At 38.4% G+C, this 22,740-nt stretch overlaps 1 protein-coding gene across 1 annotated transcript; it reads right to left on the reverse strand.

Annotated features, from left to right (window-relative positions):
* Positions 1-3,236: 3,236 nt before the first annotated feature.
* On the reverse strand, positions 3,237-16,065 carry MYOG (myogenin). Its single transcript, XM_075262667.1, has 3 exons — positions 15,522-16,065; positions 8,860-8,938; positions 3,237-4,077 (listed from the first exon to the last, which is right to left on the reverse strand). The coding sequence occupies exons 1-3, from the start codon at positions 16,026-16,028 to the stop codon at positions 3,956-3,958; spliced, it is 708 nt and encodes a 235-aa protein (XP_075118768.1). The 5' UTR covers positions 16,029-16,065; the 3' UTR covers positions 3,237-3,955.
* Between the last annotated feature and the right edge of the window lie 6,675 nt (positions 16,066-22,740).

Here is a 22,740-nt window from a genome sequence, read left to right on the forward strand (position 1 = left end):
TGCTAGACGTAATAAAGCAATTATTTGGCAGCCGGTATTGGCACCATATTCAATTAACAGCTGCGGGGACAGGGTAAAACATATGCAATGGTAATGAACATTTGTATGGTTGAAAACATTGCATCTTTCAATTAATTCATGCAGAAAACAGGAAGAAATTAAATATTCATCGATGCCAATTAGGAATATTAGTAATATATCTGGAAAAGCAGAATGACGTTCATTTCAGACTAATATAATTACACCATCGAAAGGTTCGGTTGCAGATGGACTATTTCTATGATGGTGTGTACGGTATTTAGTGGCATCGGAAAAAAAATAATTGTTTTAACTTTGTGTGTCTTACTATTGTTTACTGCTTGTAATGAGGTCAACTTCGAAAACATTTATTGACATACGATAAAAACTTCATATCTACTGTACATACTTAATGCAAGATTAATGTATTCCCTGTTTCTTCCAGGTTTATGTATGTGTATGAAGGCATCTACAGTAGAGATGAGCGAGTAGTACTCGATCAAGTAGGTATTCAATCGAATACTACGGTATTCGAAATACTCGTACTCGATCGAGTACCGCTCGCTATTCGAATGGAAAAGTTTGATACAGAACCAGCATTGATTGGCCGAATGCTATACAGTCGGCCAATCAACGCTGGTTCTTTTCCTACCTTTAGAAGTCTTCTCCGTGCAGCTTCACTGCAGCGTCTTCCGGCTCTGAATTCACTATGCCTGGCATCGGGCATGGGCAGAGCCGACTGCGCATGCCCGCTTGTAGTGCGGACATGCACAGTTGGTTCTGCCCAGGCCCGATGCCTAGCAGAGTGAATTCAGAGCCGGAAGACGCTGCAGTGAAGCTGCACGGAGAAGACTTCTCGGAGGATCCAGCCCGACCCTCACTCATGGACTTAGTAAGTATAATTTGATCAAACGTTGCCTAACCCTGAAACGAGCATTTTCCCCCCATAGACTATAATGGGGTTCGATATTCGATTCGAGTAGTCGAATATTGAGGGGCTACTCGAAACGAATATCGAATCTCGAACATTTTACTGTTCTCTAATTTACAGTAGACACTAGTGTAGAGTATGTGATAGATTTGTAAGACATAACAGGGGAAACTTATTTTCCCATCTATGCTGGTTTTCTGGCATAGATGGGTGACAATTTGGCACACAGTTGGTGGGCCCTTTCTTGCACCAAATGTGCGATAGCTTGCCAGATCTGTGACGTATTCTCCACTTTCTGCAAATGTGAGCAGAGTGGGATGGATATCTATAGATATTTAATATTACTCACCCTGAGCGTACTGTGTAAGCGGCCACAAGAAAATGGCCACGGACATGCACAGTTGGCTCTGCCTCAAGCCTTATGGCAGAGCCAATTGTGTATGCTTAAGATTTTGAAGACCAGCACCAGAAGAAGACGTGACGGAGAGGCATTCCAGAGCAAGATGAGGTGGTGCTGGAGATTTTTCAAGCCGCATTGGGGATGTCCCCAGTGCTGCGAGAAGAATCATTTGCATACCGCAGAAAACTGGGAATATCACCGAAACCACAGCGCGGAGAAGACTTCTAAAGGTAGGAGAAGAATAGCCTTTCTTAAGGCTATTTCTATGTGTTAATATTAAAAAAATGGGGTTCTAATGATAGAATCCCTTTAAAGGACATGACTGGTGATGGCTCATATAGTTTTATGTTTTTATAATGACAGTAACCTCTATTACAAAATTGTCTGACCTCTGCATAAGCAATAACGCCCCTGCTACCTCTTGTGTCACCCCCTCTACCTCATAGATTGTAAGCTCTTGTGAGCAGGGCCCTCAGTCCCATTGTGTGAAGTGACTATTTCTTTGTAATGTGTCTTTTTGTCTGCACATGAACCCTATGCATTGTACAGTGCTGCGGAATATGTTGGCGCTATATAATTAAAATGTATTACTATTATTATTGTTAATAATGATGATAATAATAATAATAAGATCGCTTACACAATATGGGAGTAAGAATTTTTCAGTGCAAAAATTCAAAAAACATTAGAAAATCTAAAAACCTCACAACTTTATAGAAATGAGGTTCAACCAATCCTAAAATTCTCAACAGCTTAAATAAATGCCCACATCACATTCTATATTCAAACAAAATCTTTATTTTAAAAAAACATACAAATAAGTTAGCAAAAATAAAAAGATGGCAAACCCACACATTTAATAAAAAAATTTCAAATCATGTTACATTTAAATTGGTCAAACCACATTAAAATCAATAAAAAAAAAATTGGCCCCACCGAACATTAAAAAATGTATATGTCTGCAGAACAGCACACCCTTTAATAAAAATGACTACGAAAATATATATTACAAAACATTTTTCATACTAAAAGATGGAATTCATCAGAAGTATTGTTCTCAATTGTCCAAATCACAAAATGTCTCTATTCTTGGCATTTCACTTATATTATTAATAAATATTACCTGGATTGATTTTTAAATTAAATTAAACGATCTCTCTTTTACTTTAAATTAATTAGGTGTAATTATATTTAATTTAATAATTTATTAAATAATTTGCCTTGTCTTGGCAACGCTACAGGACAGTTCTTTAAATATGACCCAAAAAAGGGATAGTCATTCATAAAACAATTATTGATTTTAATTCACGTAAAACAAAGTTTCCCAACCCACATGCTTGGGACTTTTAGGAAAGTTTTTTGCACTTTTTATTAAATTATAATTTTTTTTTCCCTGTACCTGTAATCTTAGGCTGGGTTCACACAGAGTTTTTTGGCAAGGATTTTGGAGAGGAAAAAATTCACTTCAGGAATTAGAAAATGGTTTTTTGAAGCGGTTTTTTAACGAGGCATTTTTTTGTAGCGTTTTTTGAGGTGTTTTTAGTTATTGTTTTTTTTTTTTTACTCCAGCACAGTGTATAGACCTTGGAAAAAACGCTAGCGGTTTTTCCGCCTCCTATTGACTCTTAGCGGATTACATATGACTCTATTGTGAGGCGGTTTTTGGAGGAGGATTTTGACATGGATTCCGTGTTAAAATCCTGAGCAAAAAACTCAGTGTGAACTTACCCTTAGGGTCCATTCACATGGAGGAAAATATTGAGGAATTTGGTGTGGAATTTCAGTGCTGAAAAAAAAAAAACCTCCCATTGACTTCAATTGGTTTCTTTTTCTGCTAGTAGAAAGGAACCCATTGAAGTCAATGGGAGGCTTTTTTTTTCAGCGCTGAAATTCCACACCAAATTCCTCACCATTTTCCTCCATGTGAATGGACCCTTAAAGTCTTGGTTTGAATCTGACATGTCATTTGAAACCCTCTATATTAAAGGGTTAATGAGATTAGAAAAAATATCAGTTTTTTTTCACCAAACAGTGTGACCCTTAGACTGTGTGTCATAATACTGCTCAGCCCTATCCACTGAGCTGCAATGCCATACACAAACTTTGGACAAAAATTGCCCTGTTTATGAGAAAAAGTAGTAGTTTTTTAGTTTTTTAGCCACTTCCCAGTGACAGATCAGTAAACGCCTATTGTAAGTCATCTGCGAATTTTTGGAGGTTATGTTCCAGTTTTATCTGGCTACAGAACACATCACAATTTTGAAACTCCAACATATATTAAGGAACAAGTGCAAACTACATAACAATGTACGTGTAGTAGAAATAAGACGAAATGGGAGTTTTCTGCCCATAGAACCTCTATTGTAAAGTATTCATTATTATAACCATCTACTGTTAGATGGACTGGGCAGAGCAAGTTATATAGATAGAAGGTAATTTGATGAATTCTGTTTTTCTAGGAGTCCCTCATCAGCCACCGTACCCACAAATATAAATTTAATGTGTGATTGTTCCTTAGGCATGTTTTTAATATAAAAGTAGAATTAGATTTGAAATCCACAGACTCCCGATCTTGTCGTAACTTTCAGGAAGGTCAAGAAGAATCTCTAGTTCCCAATATGCTGGTCCGGATAGTTTATAGACACTTCTCCAGATGCAATGCTGTCAACGATGGAAGACAATGAAGTCATGTCACGTTGCTCAGAAGAGTCATCACTTAAAAGGTGATCTGAAAAACAAAATGTATTCAATTATTTTAACCATTAATTCAGCATTTATGTTCTTGGCTCTACATGTGTGATGATTAGGGTTGAGCAATCGTGTTCGGAAAAGATCGGATTCCGATCGGCGATCGAGAAAATTCACGATCGCCATCGGAATTCCAAACACGATCTTTTTATGTAGGATTGAGATCGGTGATTTTTCCCACAATGCATTGCTTAGCCTTCACACTGAGTATACGCTGTATATTCAGCGTGAAGGCTCCGCTGCAGTTCCATAGGAATGAATGGAAGCAGCCGACACACAGCCTTAACCCCCTGCGCGCTGGCTGCCTCCATTCATTCTAATGAAAGGCTAAACTAAATCTCTAGCAGCTACTTACCTCTAGAGATGGCTTCTCCGGTGCGCTCCTTCTTCTTGCCTCTCTGCCCCGCCTCCCAGGTTAGTGTTTAAAGAGCTAGGTAGGCGGGGCTTGTGGCTTAGAGTGTAGGCGGGTACAGGGCGGGGAGACGTGATGTCTCCCCTCCCAGTACCCACCCACACTCTCCTAACCTGGCAGGAAGGGGGCAGCGAAGGAAGAAAAACAGCGTGGAGCAGCAGCGAGGCGAAGAATGAAGGCACAGGGCACAGGACCAGCCATCTCTGGAGGTAAGTGGACACTAGGGGGTAGGATTGCTTTTAAAATCCGATCTCCGATTAATAAAAAAGTCCCATTGACTTACATTGGGATCGGAATTGGGATCGAGATCGGGTTCGAATGAAAAATGATCGGAAATCGGATTTTAAAATCGATCCTGAAAAGTCAAGATCGGCTCAACCCTAGTGATGACTGGTGAGGATCAATTTTGTAGCTCTTTTAGCATCGTATTAATTCAAGAGGCGGTAATGATTTCAAACATACTCAAAAGGTATACACGGAATTAGGCCTTATGCCATTTTTGACAAATCTGTGAAAAACTTCCTTTCTGTTCTGTTTTTGATGGTCAAGTGTCATCCATTTGGCATTAATTTTTAAAGTTCAGTTAAAAAAATAGATGAATTTCATTGGTTTGTCTTTTTTGACCCAACCCACTGATATGTTTTTAGTGGACGTAAAAAGACATCAATCAGTTTACATCCATTATAAATTAATCTGTTTATTTTTATATGTTTAGCTGTGAAAATGGACAAAGATAGAGCATGACTATTTTTTTGGCAATCATAAATGGTCCATCAAAAATGTCAAAAGACAGCAGCATGTTACTACAACTGATTGCTACTACAGGGCATGGAAGTCTGTGATACCTTTAGGCTGAGTTCAGACGGGGTTTTTTGGTCCAGAATTTGAGGTGGCACTCCGCTCCGGATTAGGCCCAAATGAATGGGCCTAGTTGGGAGGGAGTGTCTTCCATGGCATGGCGGAATCCACCTGATGAAATGGAAGACTTTTTTTGGTCAAGATTTGGACGGAGATTCCGCATCAAAATCCTGACCAAATAACCCTGTCTGAACTCAGCCTTAATCCACTCCTGACAGCTGCCAAACCTGTCTGCTTATTTTATGGTAGAGAACCCAAATATGTATTTCAAGAATGTAGAGAAACAAGACTGTTATCAAAATGTGACGGACTGTATGCTCATATTCACATGTTCAGGTTTTTAGATGCAATTTTTGAAACTAAAACCAGGATTGATAAAGGAGACATAGCAGCTTTCCTGTATACGTTCATTCTCTTGATAATCCACACCTAGTTTACATAAAGAAATGGCATTGAAAACCTGATTATGTAACTGTACCCTAAGAAAACCTCTGTTATGTAATTCCTCATATCAGATACTGTTAGAGAACGTATCCTCGCTTATCTCTATCCCTAGCGCTAGACACAATTGAAATGATTGTTCCAGGCCCTTCTTCCATGCGCACAGCTCTGAGAATGGCATCATTACATGTCCTCAGAGGTAGGTCAGAGTTCTCAGACAGAGCGGACTCTTTATTAGTTTTCTGTGCCTTGGCTGGCACTTCGTATTAGAGCACATTACTACCAGTATGACCTTCACAAACCGTTTATTGGGGGCATGTGATTTTCTAAGCAGTGCATATCATTTGTAATGCAGAAGCTCAGAGCCTGGAGGGATTTCTGTTCTTGTTTAAACCATTAACATGAAGTACACATTTTCGACCTTTGCTAGAAAAACAACTCATTTACACTTTGTTCTCATGCAAATCCATTCAGATGTGCCGTGCATACATTTATGTGGCTTGGCGTTTGCTAGAAATGAATTATTTTACCTGTGGCAAATGTGATAGACTTTTTTTATTATTTTTTTTTCTTTATATGTTACCGGTGGCTCATATGTTAATTGTTATAGAGAAATGATGTTTACTATAAACTTTTAGCAAAATCTAGGCCAAATTCTTAATGGAGGATTGGTTTATTGTGAAAAAGAATGTCCGGTTACACTAGGTTCATATCAGCGGTCGGCTTTCCGTTCTTTGGGTCTCCAAGTAAACCTAATCCGCTTAAAAATGATTACCTATGGGAACATGCGGAGCCCTTAGACTATAATGGGGTCGACCGGGTTTCTACCGGAAAAATGTTGAGGCCAAAGTACTGCTTACAGGACTATTCTCTCCGATACAGGGATGGGAAACTTGACTGTAGAGCAGGCACTGGTGTGAACCTAGCCTTAATTGTGCAAAATTTCCTATGGAGAAGTGACTCCCCCAACCACTATCTTATCTGGTGCAAAGGCAGATGTGCATGAAATTATAGCCATGTACTGTATACACAGCTCTCTTTATGTATTCTCTCTATTTACTTGTTTAACTATTCTTTTAGTACTTCCATGGAAGTAAATGAAGAGATCCAGTCCAGCTCTTTATTCATGGCAGCTGGTAGGGTTTAGGGATGTTGGGCCCCATTCTGAAGATTTGTTCTGGAATCTGGTATTGTCCCTTTGAAGCAATGCCATTATGAGAAAATATTGTAATATATAATATGGCATTCAATGCAGTCTGTGTAGAAGTATATAGACCCATATTAGGTTGAGCCCCCAAATTACAGAATTGCTGCTTTTTTGTTGCAGATTTTGCTGCATTTTTTTCAGTGAGAGCCAACAATGGCTTCAAAAGTAATGGAAGACAATATAGGAAGTATTTATGCTTCTACCTTCTGCTCAATCCAAGCATGGCTTTGGCTAAAAAAAAAACAAAAAAAAAACACCACAGCAAAATTTGCAACAAAAAAGCTGTGCTTCCACAATATGGGGCCTCAGCCTTACATCTTCTTCCACATTTCTCAAACAAGTGTGTGAGACATAGCAAAGTAAATCAAAGTGCATCTGGGCTGTCATGTAGGCACAGAAGGAAAAGGTGACTATGGGAATAATATTCACAAGACTAGGAGAGACGTGGAAAGATAAGGAAGAGAGCGGAGAATAGTCTGGGTTTCTTTGTATGTATACTAGGTATGTGGTTTGATTATAGACAGGTCTCTGTGGTCTCTAAAGTGGCTGACAAAGTGACTATTCTTCATGTCTCAAGTAGCAATAACAGCTTTGGAAAACAATCTCATACTTTAAAAAGAATGCTGTAATATGGCCTATAATTTAACTTTATAATCACTTTTCACTTTTTTATAGTGTTTAGCAAGTTCTAGAGCCTAGACACTGTAGTCAGTGCAGTTCTACATATAAGGGGGCGCCCCTGTAAGCCCTGTGTCATTCTGTTGAGTTTTTGTCCTAAGCCCCATAGAAACTGGACAGGGGATGTCTTCCTGGTAGTCAATTTTATAACCTATTAATTTGAACGAGTTTTAAAAGCAAACCGCCGATGTCCGTATGCAGCCTATCCAGAGGGAAACCATTTTTTTGGCCGGACACAAAGTCGAATATACAGGGGAAGCCATCCCCTATCCAGTTTCTCTGGGGCTTAGGACAGAAACTCGGCGGTATGACACAGGGGGCGCACAGAGGCGCAAGTATGAATGCCCCATAATGGTATGAGGTTGCTTTCACACGGTCAGTGTTTGGTCAGTGATTTTCATCGGTGATTGTGAGCTAAAACTAGGAGTGGGCTAAAAACACAGAACAGGTACAAATATTTCTATTATGATCTCTGTGTAGTCTCCAATCCTAATTTTGACTCAGAATCAATGACCAAACACTGCTGTGTGAAAACATACTAAGTCTTTATCAGCCAAATATGTGTATAGTGGTAGTTTTGGAAGGTAGTGGCCTTTACATTTCCATCCCTGATATAAACAGGAGCAATGTTAAATTGCCATAATGTCAGGAGCAGAACAGTAGATTTAGTTCATTGGTTTCATTGACTTATTTCTTGTTTACTACTAATTATTTATTGACATTAACTATATAAAATGGGACTTACAAGGGCAATTACATATGAAGGATTACCATAGGTTGTAAGCCCTTGTGGGCCGGGTCCTCTATTCCCCTCTACCAGGTGGTCACTGTTAGTATTGTACTTGCTTTGTGTACATTGTGTATTGTACATAAATCTTAAATGTTCATCATGGAATTAATGATGCTCTTAAAATAAAAAGAATTCTGATAATAAAAGTTTAATAAAGTTATAAATAACAAATATAATATTTGTTATTTTAATGACACAATTAATAACACATATCTATAGATCATCTCAAGATATTCACCTGCTTTTCTGATTCTAGTTGAACAATATATGTACATTATAATGGCGGCATGTAACAGCCTTTCTTTTCTACTTTTTATGTAATATTGTGACATTTGTCAGGTCACTGATCTTTTTACAAATTTGTAGAAAAACTCACCGCTTTGACTACTGCTAAAATCAGACTCATTCCATTCTGGGCTGCAAGAAGAGGAACTTGATCCACATTCACTCGATACCTAAAATATTGAAGAAGAAAATGTATTTTAAATGAGTGTGTAAATGAAATAGATGTATTATTGTGCTTGGGGAGATAGATATTAGCTGAAAGCTCATAGGTAAACATGAACTGTTCCAAAGGCCCTTCCTTTAAGACACTAAACAACACATGATAGGTGGGGGTCCCTGCAACAGATTTTTAAGGAACTTCAAATATTACCACTAAATTGAACTTCAGACAATATATTTTAGGCTAAGGCCTCATGTACTGGGCCGCAGAGACAAAGTAATACAGGAAAGACCATGGCGGAGATGTATTGCGGCTTTTCCGGTATCGCTTTTCACAGAAAGTCTGTTTCCTCTGCAGATGCTTCAATTATACCTATAAGGATACCGCCGGTGTATCTGTAGGTATGTTTGACATGTTGCAATTTCCAAAACCACTAGCAGTACTTTTCTGTCCGCATGATTTGTGCAGACACTACTTGGAAAACACACGGACCCCATTATAATCTATGGTGTCCGTGTGGATTCTTAGCTAACCGCTTTTTAATGTGTTCGGTATTCCGTTCGGGGGGCCCCAAGTGGACTCCCCAAACGGAATACCAAACCAGATGTGAACCAGGTCTTAGGCGTACAGTGACATTTTTCTGGTAAAACATCGCTCATAATAATGGAACCCAATGGATCCTATTATAAGTCAATAGGTGCCATTGGTGTATGTTGTGAAACATACTTGTCACAGTCTTGGTTCCATTTTTTGCTCCTCAGATTTCACAAATTAACAAAACTTGTCAGAAGCAGGTCAAGAGAGTTTTTAACTTCTAAAAGGTAAAATTAAAAAGTAATTTCTTGACAAAAATTAGAGATCCCTGAAAGTGGTAAAACATCGAAAAAGGGGCAACATGGTGACTCAATAGTTAGCACTGTATCCTTGCAGCACTGGAGTCCTGGGTTCAAATCCCACCAAGAACAACATCTGCAAGGAGTTTGTATGTTCTCCCTATGTTTGCATGAATTTCCTCCCATTCTACAAAGACATACTGATAGAAAAAAAAATGTACATTGTGATCCCTATATGGGGCTGATCTGAGTCCTCTAGGAGGCAGATCATGGCAACTCCCATAACTGTGTACACAGTGCTCATTGAGGACTGTGTATACAGTGATTGGGAAGGCAGGGGTGGTGTTAAACCATCCCTGTCTTCTCTATGGCAGGTCAGGCTGTAGTAACAGCCAGAACGACACTCTTACAGCTGCACAATTTCATGTAGCTGCTTAAAGGGATCCTATCATTCAATCACTTTTTTTTCTCCCTAACACATCAGAATAGCCTTAAGAAAGGCTATTCGTCTCCTCCCTTTCCTTGTCTTCTCTGCACTGCCTTTCACCGGCTGTGCATGCTCGTGGCCACAAGAAAAATGGTCGCTTACATAGTATTGTAAGCGGCCATTTTCTCGTGGCCAGTGGGCATACGCAATCGGCTTGCCCTCGGCCTGAGGCCTAGAAGTTAGAAGCCGCCACCGGAAGAAGACGCGGTGAAGACCTTGTTGCAGAAGAAGATGGGGGCGGCACTGGAGAGTTCTCTGGCAGCATTGGGGACGCCCCCAGTGCTGCTTGAGCGCTGGGGCCCGCCCGCAGTGCTGCAAAATAACTAATTTACATACCGAGAAAAATCAGGATTTTAGGTGAACGGCAGCGTGGAGAAGACAACGAAAGGTAGGAGATGAATAGCCTATTCCAACGTGTTAGGGAGAAATAGGTGTATATATATATATACATCCTTGCAGAGTTAAGAGTGGACCACCAGATATATAAATAGTCTATGGAAGTCCAGGAGTGGTTAAAAGAAGGGTAACTATTAGAATACCGATAATACATAACTGTATAACCTTACTTACTCTTCCTAAGCCATAACATTTCTAAGATTTATGTGACATGATTCTGAGATCCAGCTGTGTGTACATGACCTTTCTCTTTACAAGGACACCTGTAGAATTATGAAAGCAACTCTATACATGAATAGATAAAACTAAATATATATAATATAAAATTATTACAAAAGACCCCAGTAAAGTATTTTCAATGTGAAATGTTGACAAAGCTGAAGTGCATACTATCCTGAAGGACGTTGTAATTCCCTCCTGTATTGAAATGCATTTTAGTCATTATGTGGCTTCCATTGGATTATGATGAAATAGTACACTAATGTTTCAAGAGATTTCTCATTACAAGACGGAACAGGAAAATAGTAGCAAGAAAATTGTATAAAAGTGTGTTCCATACATCAGCATGGGATTGGTTCTGCAACGTAAGTGGTGGTTTTAAAAGACTCAGTTCAGATATAAGGGATGTATGAAATTTCGCCAACAAATCTGTGTATGCGAACATACGCTAAAGTAATGCTTTCGATAAGAAATCTACAGCATAGATTTTTGTGTTTGTGATCTACACAGAGGGTTAACTTTTCCTTGTGAAGAACCGGTATATGACCGGTATATGACCAGCATTGCCAAACTGATTATTCCATTTTTTGTGGACAATTTATCAAAAAATCGCGGACAGCTAATATTTTTACAAATAAATTGGAAAACAGTAATAAATCATCCAGATTAAAGAAGCTATGTATCTATAACCCTGAATACTGATAGGAACACTTTAGCAGCATTCACACTGAACTGTAAAATCCTGATAATTACAATTGCAATAAGCCGTACGAAATCCCAAAAATTAAAAAAAAAAAATCACAAATAAAATAAAACAAACAGCAAAAGCTGTATTATCGTGGTATAAGTCAATTATTTGTCTTATTTTAAAGTAAATGAACTCGCTATGTATTTTACTATCGTTTAGCTTGATGAATGTGAACAGATTGAATATATACTGGACTCAGGAAAAGTTATTACAAATGTCCATGTTGGCGAAGCATGAGTTACAGCCCCATGAGTGTAATGAATATGGAAGTAAGCCAGCTGAGTGAATGGACACACATTAATAGGTAAACTGATCCTATAAAAGATGGAGACCGGAGACCGCAGTACACTTGTTGAATACACAAGGTGGATGAATCATTGTGCCACACACACAGCCTGTTACTGTCACTCACTAGTAAGTAAGCTGTATAGCACAAGACGGAGTATCCTGCTAGGCTTTGATAAAAACATAAGGAAGCCTTTAGGAATAGTCTCTCCCCGTGTTAATTTTTCTATAATGTAAAATCTTATGATATATTTCACAAATGAACATGGTGTATTGAAGGCTACTGTTGAATAATGCAGTAGCCATGACACGTCCCTATTTCTTTGATCTGAATTATTTTGTGAATTTCCATTGAACTGGATACATACAGGAGTTAAAGGGATTTTCTAGGAAATACAGAACTTGGGTCGGAAGCTGGGGGAAGTGGAAAGATAATTATATATACTAAAGCACACTGACATGTCGGTGGAAGTCCTCACTACTGGAAAGGAACTGGTGATGTTCCGCACATACATCACAGGTTAATTTCTTTAGCTTGGCCTCAGTGGTGACGTGTGGTGAGAGCTTTCACCTTCAGAAGCCCCAGCGTGTGCTGGATCGGACAACCTCAGGGGACACCGCAGTCTCCGAGATAGGAGAGTATCACTTTTTTTTATGCTTCACCATCCCCTGCCTCCAGCCCGAGTACTGTCATTCCTAAACAACCCCTTGAACCCAAACATCTGCAATTGGTTACACTGCTGTAATATGATATTTTATCATAGAACCAATTTTCGTTAGTTTTAGTTGTCTTCTATGATAGGACATCGCACTCTAGCTGAAATCCAACATACCCAACTCTTTTTTCTCCAACATCTGCCATTGGAGGAGAGTCATAATACATTCATTTGTTGGGTGACAGTGCTGAAAATATCATGTTGAGGTTAAGGCCCCATGAGGCATCCCAGAGCGCTTTTTTGCATCACAGTTCTTCCTACAGCGCTTTTGATAGAAAGTTCACAGAGTTTTCCTTTGCGGACTTTCTTTTATAATTATACCTATAGAGAAACCGCTGGCGTTTCCATAGGTAATATTGACATGCTGAGATTTCCAAATCCATGACAGTTTAAGAAATTTCCACATGTCCGCAGCAAGTATTTTAATGCAAAGTGGGGATTGGCTTTGCTAGAATCCCATCCCTATTATGTGACTGTAAAACGGCGTGTTTTTTTCTATGACGTTGGATGGGTGAACCACAGCGTTTACGCAATGTAGGGCCCACGGACTCAGTTGACATTTATTTAGATGCAACTTTTCTACAGCACTTTCTTTTCCTGCAATGTGTGGATGGGATTAGCCAGAATGTGAAAAAGTGGAAAAAATATAAGACCAAATGCAGAGAAAAACACAATGAAAAATGCTGAGGAAAAAACTAAATGTGTTTTTCCCGATGTTGCGGCCTTAGCCTAAAGAGGTTTTCCCAGCAACATAACCATATTTAAATTTGTAGACAATTAAAATTTTATCATTTTTGATCATATAAATAATTAAAATTATTCTCTAACCATCTTCGTAGTGTCAGTCGTTTGTCTTGATCGGATGCTAATGGATACAAAGATGAATGTAGGCGCCTTCTCTGTTCTGGACCTTACCAGAAACCAAATTATGACTTTCTTAAAGTGCACGAGAAGATAAGCTACAACAACAGACTGTCCCTACTAAGAGAAAATACTTAAAACTCAGCAAAATGTTTTATTAATTATATTTACAAAAATGTTTGGCTTTTGGACTAGAAATTTAAGTAAGGTTATGTTCATGGGAAGACCCCTTTAAGGTTAAGACCTCACAAAGTGAAATGCAGCAAACTACCCTAGTGGAAAAAGCCGCAGCAGAAATACATTTTTTTTTTCTTTTGCAGAATTTTTCATTGCATTTTCGCAGAGTTTTCCTCTGCGGACTTTCTGCCCCTATATGTCTATATGGATAAAACTAATGTCCACACAGGTATAATTGGCATGCTGTGGATTTTTTTCTGCAATGTGTGGATGGGATTAGCCACTCATCTTCACAATAATAACAATAACACTCTGTCACCTATTACCATTGGGATCTGGTGGTGGATTTATACATACAAAATATAAGGAACAATGTTAAAGTGAAGAAAGCTCTGTTCTGAGCACATCCTATGTGTAAGGCTACTTTATATCATTACAAGGGAGTCACATTCATATAAAGTGTTCAGGTACAGCCAAAAGGAAGCTTCACGGATTATTTACTTTTTTTTACAGACCAGATGGTGTTCAGCATTACATCCATGTAAACACAATGTCCATTTGTTTTCCAGCTTGTTTTGCACTGCATTGCTTACATAGCAGGGCAGGTGCTAGTGAATGGGATGACTGACATGACTGTGTGGGGACCCTTAATGAGGCATGACAGTAGGCGGTGGTCTCATGAAGACCCTGCCCCACACTGCCTGATTACTGACTCCTCTGCCAAGGGACCACGAGACTTTTATCGGTTCAGGGGGTTAAGAGGTCATCCTTAAAACTGGATTGGCATTGACATATTGAAGGAGTTCAAGTGTTTCCCAAATGTAGAAAGGAAGAAAACAAACTTGTGACAGTTGTTTGTATACCAGGCCTGTCATCTGTGACATGTGACAGCAATTGTGCTAGGTGCTGATCATGTTTCTAAGTAGTTGATACTAATAAAATCTATCTATCTATCTATCTATCTATCTATCTATCTATCTATCTCCTATCTATCTATCTATCTATCTATCTATCTCCTATCTATCTATCTATCTATCTATCTATCTATCTATCTATCTATCTATCTTACTATCTATCTATCTATCTATCTATCTATATCTATCTATCTATCTATCTCCTATCTATCTATATCTAACTATCTATCTCCTATCTATCTATCTATCTATCTATCTATCTATCTATCTCCTATCTATCTATCTATCTATCTATCTATCTATCTATCTATCTATCTATCTATCTATCTATCTCTACCTATGCTATTTATATTTATCTTCAGTATCTATCTAATGTCTGTATATCTATTTACATGTCATATCTAGATTACCTTAATCATATCTATCTCTCATATCAATCTTTCTATACACATGATAAACATTTATCCTATTATAATTCATTATAATTAGATATTGTTTTTGTAATAAAAAGTTCACTTATTTTCTAATATTAGGATTGTGTATTTATCTAAATACTAATACAAAATGCTGAGAGCATATGTAAGCGATTGTGAAGTCATAGTGAGTTTTTTTTTATATTGAATTGATGGTGTTGTTATGCCGGGGACGTTCAATGTTTTGGTCAAGGTCATTATGAAGAAACAGATTGATGCATCAATCTTTAGTTATATACTGATGTCAGATAGACCAGCTATTTACTGTTTGAGCGGCTAAGAGATTGCATTAGGTAATCCCATGCAAAACAACAACAAAAGAAGACATTACGAATGTACAAGTCTATGGCTACAGATACATGACAGCTGTGGCAGATAGACAGACAGACTGATAGATAGATAGATAGATAGATAGATAGATAGATAGATAGATAGATAGATAGATAGATATTAAAAGTACTATTATAAGTACTACCATACTCACTACTCTCTGAGATCCATTACTGATGTAGAGCAAGTCTCTTTGGTCCCTCTCCTGTTGGTTAAGAGATGCCAGCAGAGCTTGCAGTCGTTCTATATACTGAATGGCGCTCCTCAGGATCTCAACTTTGGGGAGTCTCTGATTAGGGTTTAATAAAGTGCTTCTTTTAAGGGCTTCAAAGGCTTCGTTCACTTTCTTTAGCCTGCGTTTCTCCCTCAGGGTAGCTGCTCTTCTTCTGTCTAATGACACTGTCTTTCGCTTGCACATCTTGCAGGCCCATGGTAGGCATTGGCCAGGACAGTGGTCTTGCTGGCTTATAGTGGAATGGGGTGAGACCTTTTCTTCAATGCTGGACTCTTGCAGTAAAACCCCTTCAGTACAAAGTCCTATTGATCCACGATCTTGAAATCCAGTTTGATCGTACGTAGGCAGTCGCGCAGAAAAATAATTTTCATTGTCATAAAATCGTTGGTCTGGAAAAAAGTAAGGACTGGTTTCAAAGAGTTCCATACTTCACTTCAGCACTGTTAAGATGTGTGTCTCCTCAACAACTACACAGCAACTGCACTTCTCCCCTTCACACCAACTGTTTGATGCCATTTAAACCCTCTGCCCAGCATTAAATCACAGAGATAAATATAGAAAACGTTCACGAAATTTGATCCACTTTTTAGCTGTTGCCTGACATCAAAACTTTTTTACGTCTGGATAGACAGGATTCTCCCTAGTGGATTCTGGAAAAAAACTAGGAAAACATTCCCTGCCTATATAGATTTTAGGATAGATCTTTGTGTATGTAGGAAGTGGCCAAAGATAAAGATATATATATATATATATATATATATATATATATATATATATATATATATATATATATATATATATATACGCACACTTTTTAAAAAGACTTATTTGTAAAATAGAAAAAGGAAAAAATACACAATTTATTAAGCAAAGTGAAGCTATTAATACAATGTGTGTGGTTTGCACCAAAATTATGAGTTCTTTTTGGACAATTCATGTATACTATTGATAAATCCTCCCCATCAGCATTACGTATAGAATAGATAAGGTATAGGATAATTAATTATACAATAGAATTCCTGTTATTTGGCACATTCCACTTCTCAGAGAATATATTATACTATATATATATATATATATATATATACACACACACACATATATATACATATATACACTCACACACACATATATATAAATGTGTATATATGTAAATTTACGATACTCTTTTGATGTAACAGAAATTCAGTGATTGTTCTTTGTTATCCAGACATTTGTTAGTGTATATATGTAAATTGTTTACAGTACATACATATATAACAATCAAGTACTCTAGACACAAACTACATGAGTGGTGGTCTGGTACTGAGGGATGGAGGTCCCTAACAGCAAAAAATTTACAATCTGAAAAGGAAGGAAGGTTGAGGTTGGATAGGAAAAGCGCTAGATTGCTTTATAGGAAGCTATAGGAGATGATGAGGACATGCACCAGCATTTTTCTTGACTCAAGATTGAGAAAAAAGCAAATTTGAGAATCATTTTGAGGTAAAGGCAACAGGAGGTGGTAAAGAAAGATTGGGGAAATTCAAAGGTTATCCCTGGGCAGCAGACTTGTGAGACTGGGGAAAGTGCACAGCCCTGAATTGTCATTTAGAGTCCTGGTAGGGGCGGAAACTAAGATGGGCTTAGATGATGAATTCAGTTTGTTTTCTACATGTTGAGTTTTAGAAAATTGGAGGGGAAAAAGGAGGACATATCTAATGGGCAATCTAGATACCAAAGACTTAACATCGGGGCCAGAGAGTTACATTTGCGTGTCTGCATATATTCTGTCTCTAGATGGAGAATAAAGAAGATGTAATTTGCAAGTGGGAAAACTAAATGTTTGTTTTATGTCTTTGTTTAAGATAGATTTAGTAGCTGGATGAAATGTGAGGTGAATGAGAGGTGGAGAGACCTTTCAAGATGGACACGTTCTTCAACTGCTACAGGCATAAGGACATACATGTACGTCTTGGGCCATCTAGAGAAGTATGGTGCCCCCTCAGCAGCTGAGCAGGCACCATGGCCACCAGTTCTAAGCTGTTTTACACAGCAATGACCTGGCAGCAGGGTCCGTGACCATGGGAGATGCTTCATCATTATGATAGGTGGGGGTCTTCTGAAGTCTCCCAGTCTTGCCATAGGTACATTGCTGCTGAGCTTTCCCTATGGTAGGGCTTATTAGCAATGTAGTAGTTTTACTGTAGAATACAATTAAATCGGTAGCGGATGAAGCCCCCTTTATCAGTTAAAAAAAGTTTTATAAAATATAAATAAATAAGAAAAACTCAAATAACCTCCTGTCCCTAGATCACATATAAAAATAAATAAATAAAAATAAACACCATCCACCATCCAAAAATGCCACCATCCACTAATAAAATATAAAAATAGTTATCCAATACGGTGAAAAGTGTAAAGGAAAATTGAATCAAAATGCCCAAAGTAGCATGTTATTTCTAGCACATAGTGAATACTGTAAAAACAAAACTCGAAAAGAGAAAAGGGACAAGAATATACAGTGTTGACCAAAAGTATTGGCGCCCCTGCAATTCTGTCAGATAATACTCAGTTTCTCCCAGAAAATGATTGCAAGCACAAACTCTTTGGTATTAATATCTTCATTTATTTTGCTTGCAATGAAAAAACACAAAAGAGAATGAAAAAAAAAGTCAAATCATTGATCATTTTACAAAAAACTCCAAAAATGGGCCGGACAAAAGTATTGGCACCCTCAGCCTAATACTTGGTAGCACAACCTTTAGACAAAATAACTGTGAACAACCGCTTCCGGTAACCATCAATGAGTTTCTTACAATGCTCTGCTGGAATTTTAGACCATTCTTCTTTGGCAAACTGTTCCAGGTCCCTGAGATGTGAAGGGGGCCTTCTCCAAACTGCCATCAAGAGATCTCTCCCCCACAGGTGTTCTATGGGATTCAGGTCTGGACTCATTGCTGGCCACTTTACAAGTCTCCAGTGCTTTATCTCAAACCATTTTCTAGTACTTTTTGAAATGTATTTTGGGTCATTGTCCTGCTGGAAGACCCATGACCTCTGAGGGAGACCCAGCTTTCTCACACTGGGCCCTATATTATGCTGCAAAATTTGTTGGTAGTCTTCAGACTTCATAATGCCATGCACACGGTCAAACAGTCCAGTGCCAGAGGCAGTAAAGCAACCCCAAAACATCAGGGAACCTCCGCCATGTTTGACTATAGGAACCGTGTTCTTTTCTTTGAAGGCCTCTTTTTTTTTTCCTGTAAACTCTATGTTGATGCCTTTTCCCAAAAAGCTCTACTTTTGTCTCATCTGACCAGAGAACATTCTTCCAAAACGTTTTTGGCTTTCTCAGGTAAGTTTTGGCAAACTCCAGCCTGACTTTTTTATGTCTCTGGGTAAGAAGTGGAGTCTTCCTGGGTATCCTACCATACAGTCCCTTTTCATTCAGACGCCGACGGATATTATGGGTTGACACTGTTGTACCCTCGGACTGCAGGGCAGCTTGAACTTGTTTGGATGTTAGTCGAGATTCTTTATCCACCATCTGCACAATCTTGCGTTGAAATCTCTCATCAATTTTTCTTTTCCGTCCACATCTAGGGAGGTTAGCCACAGTGCCATGGGCTTTAAACTTCTTGATGACACTGCGCACGGTAAACACAGGAACAATCAGGTCTTTGGAGATGGACTTGTAGCCTTGAGATTGCTCATGCTTCCTCACAATTTTGCTTCTCAAGTCCTCAGACAGTTCTTTGGTCTTCTTTATTTTCTCCATGCTCAATATGGTACACACAAGGACACAGGACAGAGGTTGAGTCAACTTTAATCCATTTCAACTGGCTGCAAGTGTGATTTAGTTATTGCCACCACCTGTTAGGTGTAAGGTCTAGTCTGTGTTTCTCATTGTGAATAGTAGTGGAAGACCATGGTGAGAGGACAAAGGAAGAGGTAACAGTCACCTATGATGGTTGGGTTTTTAGTTGAAAGAAGGTGTAGTAACCCTGTAGTGAAGTGGTCGATAAAGGCCGTGGCAGAACCTAGTGGTTGACAGATGTATACGTCAAAACAAGAGTGTGCGGAGAGGGATAAAGTTGGAGTTGGACTAAAGGAACAGTTATCTAATTGAAGACTGACAATGACTGCTCCACCATGTACTTAATAGTCTGTAGAACCATGTCAGGGACTGACAAAGCTGTGAAGGTGAAATACACGTTGGGCATATGTTGAGTTCCTGGGGGATCCTTCTGTTATTGGATTACAGCATTGCTTCCACACTTAGAGTGTGTAGTCTGAAGGAGAGACTGTTACATTACGGTTGTTGTCCTGAAATTGTTTTAGACTTATAAGTTTATTATATATATATATATATATATATATATATATATATATATATATATATCCATGTAGTCCATTGTTTATATTGCCCTTGTTACTCTGTTATATGATCCATTGAGTGACCCTTTTTGTTTCTTATATGGAATACCCACCGCTATCTCTATTTTGTCACAATATAAATCCAGTTTTTATTTTTTAAATCAAATGCAGTGACATAGTTATCCATGAATGTAATAAAGCCATTAACTCTTCGGTTTTGTGGTCCGGTGCAGTTCTGTTTGAGGTATTGTATCATGGATTGAGTTTCGCACTGTGACCAATTACCTTTTTGCGATCACATATATGGTAGTTGTTCTCTTCTTTTTTTCAAACTGCAAGATTTGTCTTTTTAACCGGTTAAGGACCAGGCCCAGAAGTACATTAAGGACCGGGCCTCTTTTTTCAAAACTGACATGTGTCACTTTAAATGGCAATAACTCTGAGACGCTTTAACTTACACAAGTGATTTTGAGATTGTTTTTTCGTAACACATTATACTTCATGTTAGTGGTAAACAATAATCAATATTTTTGTATTTATTTATAAAAAAAAATAGCAAATTTGATGGAAATTTGGAAAAAATTGCAATTTTCAAAATGTGAAATTCTCTGCTTTTCAGGCAGATAGTCATACCATCCAAATACATGAATAAATATTATCTCCCATATCTCTGCTTTATATTGGCATCATCTTTTGATTGTCTTTTAATTCATTTTGGATGTTACAAGGCTTACAAGTGTAACAGCGATTTTCCAGATTTACAAGAAAATTCCTCAAACTAATTTTTTAGGGAACACTTCAGTTCTGAAAGGAATTATAAAGGCCTATATAATAGAAACCCCCATAAATCACCCCATTTTCAAAACTACACCCCTCAAATTATTCAAAACAGCATGAACCCTTTAAGCATTTCATAAGAATAAAAATAATATGGAGGTCAAATTTAGACATTTTATTTTTTTTCACTAATACATTCATTTAGACCTAAAATTATCACATTCACAAAGGGTTAAAGGAGAAAATGCATCTCACATTTTGTTATGCAATTTCTCCCGTGCACATAAATACCCCACATGTGGGTGTAAACTGATTTTTGGGCACACGGCAGTGCACGAAAGGGAAGGAGCGACACTGGGTGTTTGAACAGCATATTTTGCTGGAATAATTTTCAGGCACCATGTCGCATTTGCAGAGCCCTTAGCGTACCAAAACAATGGAAACCCCCCAAAAGTGACCCCATTTTAGAATCTACACCCCTCACAGAATTCATCAAGGGGTATAGTGAGTATTTAGACCCTACAGTTGTTTCACAGATTTTACTAACATTGGAATGTGTAAAAGAAAAATTACTAAAATGTCACTTTATCCCCAGTTTTCATTTTCACAAGGGGTTAAAGGAGTAAAAGCCCCCCAAAGTTTGTTAAACAATTTATCCTGAACCCGGCAATACCCCATATGTGGCCATATTCTGCTGTATGGGAACATGGCGGGGCTCAGAATGGAAGGAGCGCTATTTTGCTTTTGGATGGCAGATTTTGCTGGAATAATTTTTAGGTGCCATGTCGCATTAGCAGAGCCCCTAGAGAACCAATACAGTGGAAACCCCCTAAAAGTGACCCCATTTTGGAAACTACACCCCCCACAGAACATATCAAAGGGTAGAGTGAGCATTTTGACCCTACAGCTGTTTCACAGATTTTATTAACATTGGGACATGAAAATGAAAATTTACTTTTTTTCCAACAAACTGTCAATTTAGCCCCAAATTTTTCATTTTCACAAGAGGATAAAGGAGAAAAAGTTCCCTAAAGTTCGTTACACAATTTCTCCTGAACACAGAAATGCCCCATATGTGGCCATAATCTACTGTATGGGAACATGGAGGGGCTCAGAATGGAAAGAGCGCTGTTCGGCTTTTGAAGGGCAGATTTTGCTGGAATATTTTTCAGGTGCCATGTCGCATTTGCAGAGCCCCTAGTGTACCAATAAAGTGGAAACCCCCTAAAAGTGACCCCATTTTGCAAACTACACCCCTCATAGAATTTATCTAGGGGTTTGGTGAGCATTTTGGCCTCACAGCTGATTCACAGATTTTATTAACAATGGGACGTAAAAATGAAAAATTACTTTTTTTTCCAATTAATCGTCCATTTAGCGCCATATTTTTAATTTTGCAAGTAGCTGAAGAATTAAAAGCCCCCCAGAGTTTGTTACACAATTTCTTCTTAACACGGCAATACCCCATATGTGGCCATAATCTGCTGTATGGGTATACGGTGGGGCTCAGAATGGAATGAGCGCTATTTGGCTTTTAGAAAGCAGATGTGGCTGGAATAGTTCTCAGGTGCCATGTCGCATTAGCTGAGCCCCTAAAGTATCAATACAATGGAAACCCCCCATTGTGACCCCATTTTAGAAACTACACAGGTGACAGTAAACTGGAATTCACCAAGAAGTGACTCCATTTTGTAGGGACAATTTTAGGGCCTCTGCAAATGTGACGTGGTGTCCAAAAACAAAGAATCTAAATCTGCACTCCAAAAGCACATATTGCTCCTTCACATCTGCGTCCTGCTGGGTACCCAAATAGCGGTGTATGCCCACATGTATGACACTGGTGTACCCCGGATAACATACTTAATGCCATAAATGGGTATAAATGGCTCATGGGATTTATCAAGTGGTGTAGCGAGCATTTTTAACCCTTGAGTGTTGCATTTATTTAGTTTCCAGAAATGAAACCACAGCTGATAATGAGAAGTTAAAAATGAAATTTTTC

Source organism: Leptodactylus fuscus, chromosome 2 (assembly GCF_031893055.1).
Source record: "Leptodactylus fuscus isolate aLepFus1 chromosome 2, aLepFus1.hap2, whole genome shotgun sequence".
Lineage (NCBI taxonomy): Eukaryota > Metazoa > Chordata > Amphibia > Anura > Leptodactylidae > Leptodactylus > Leptodactylus fuscus.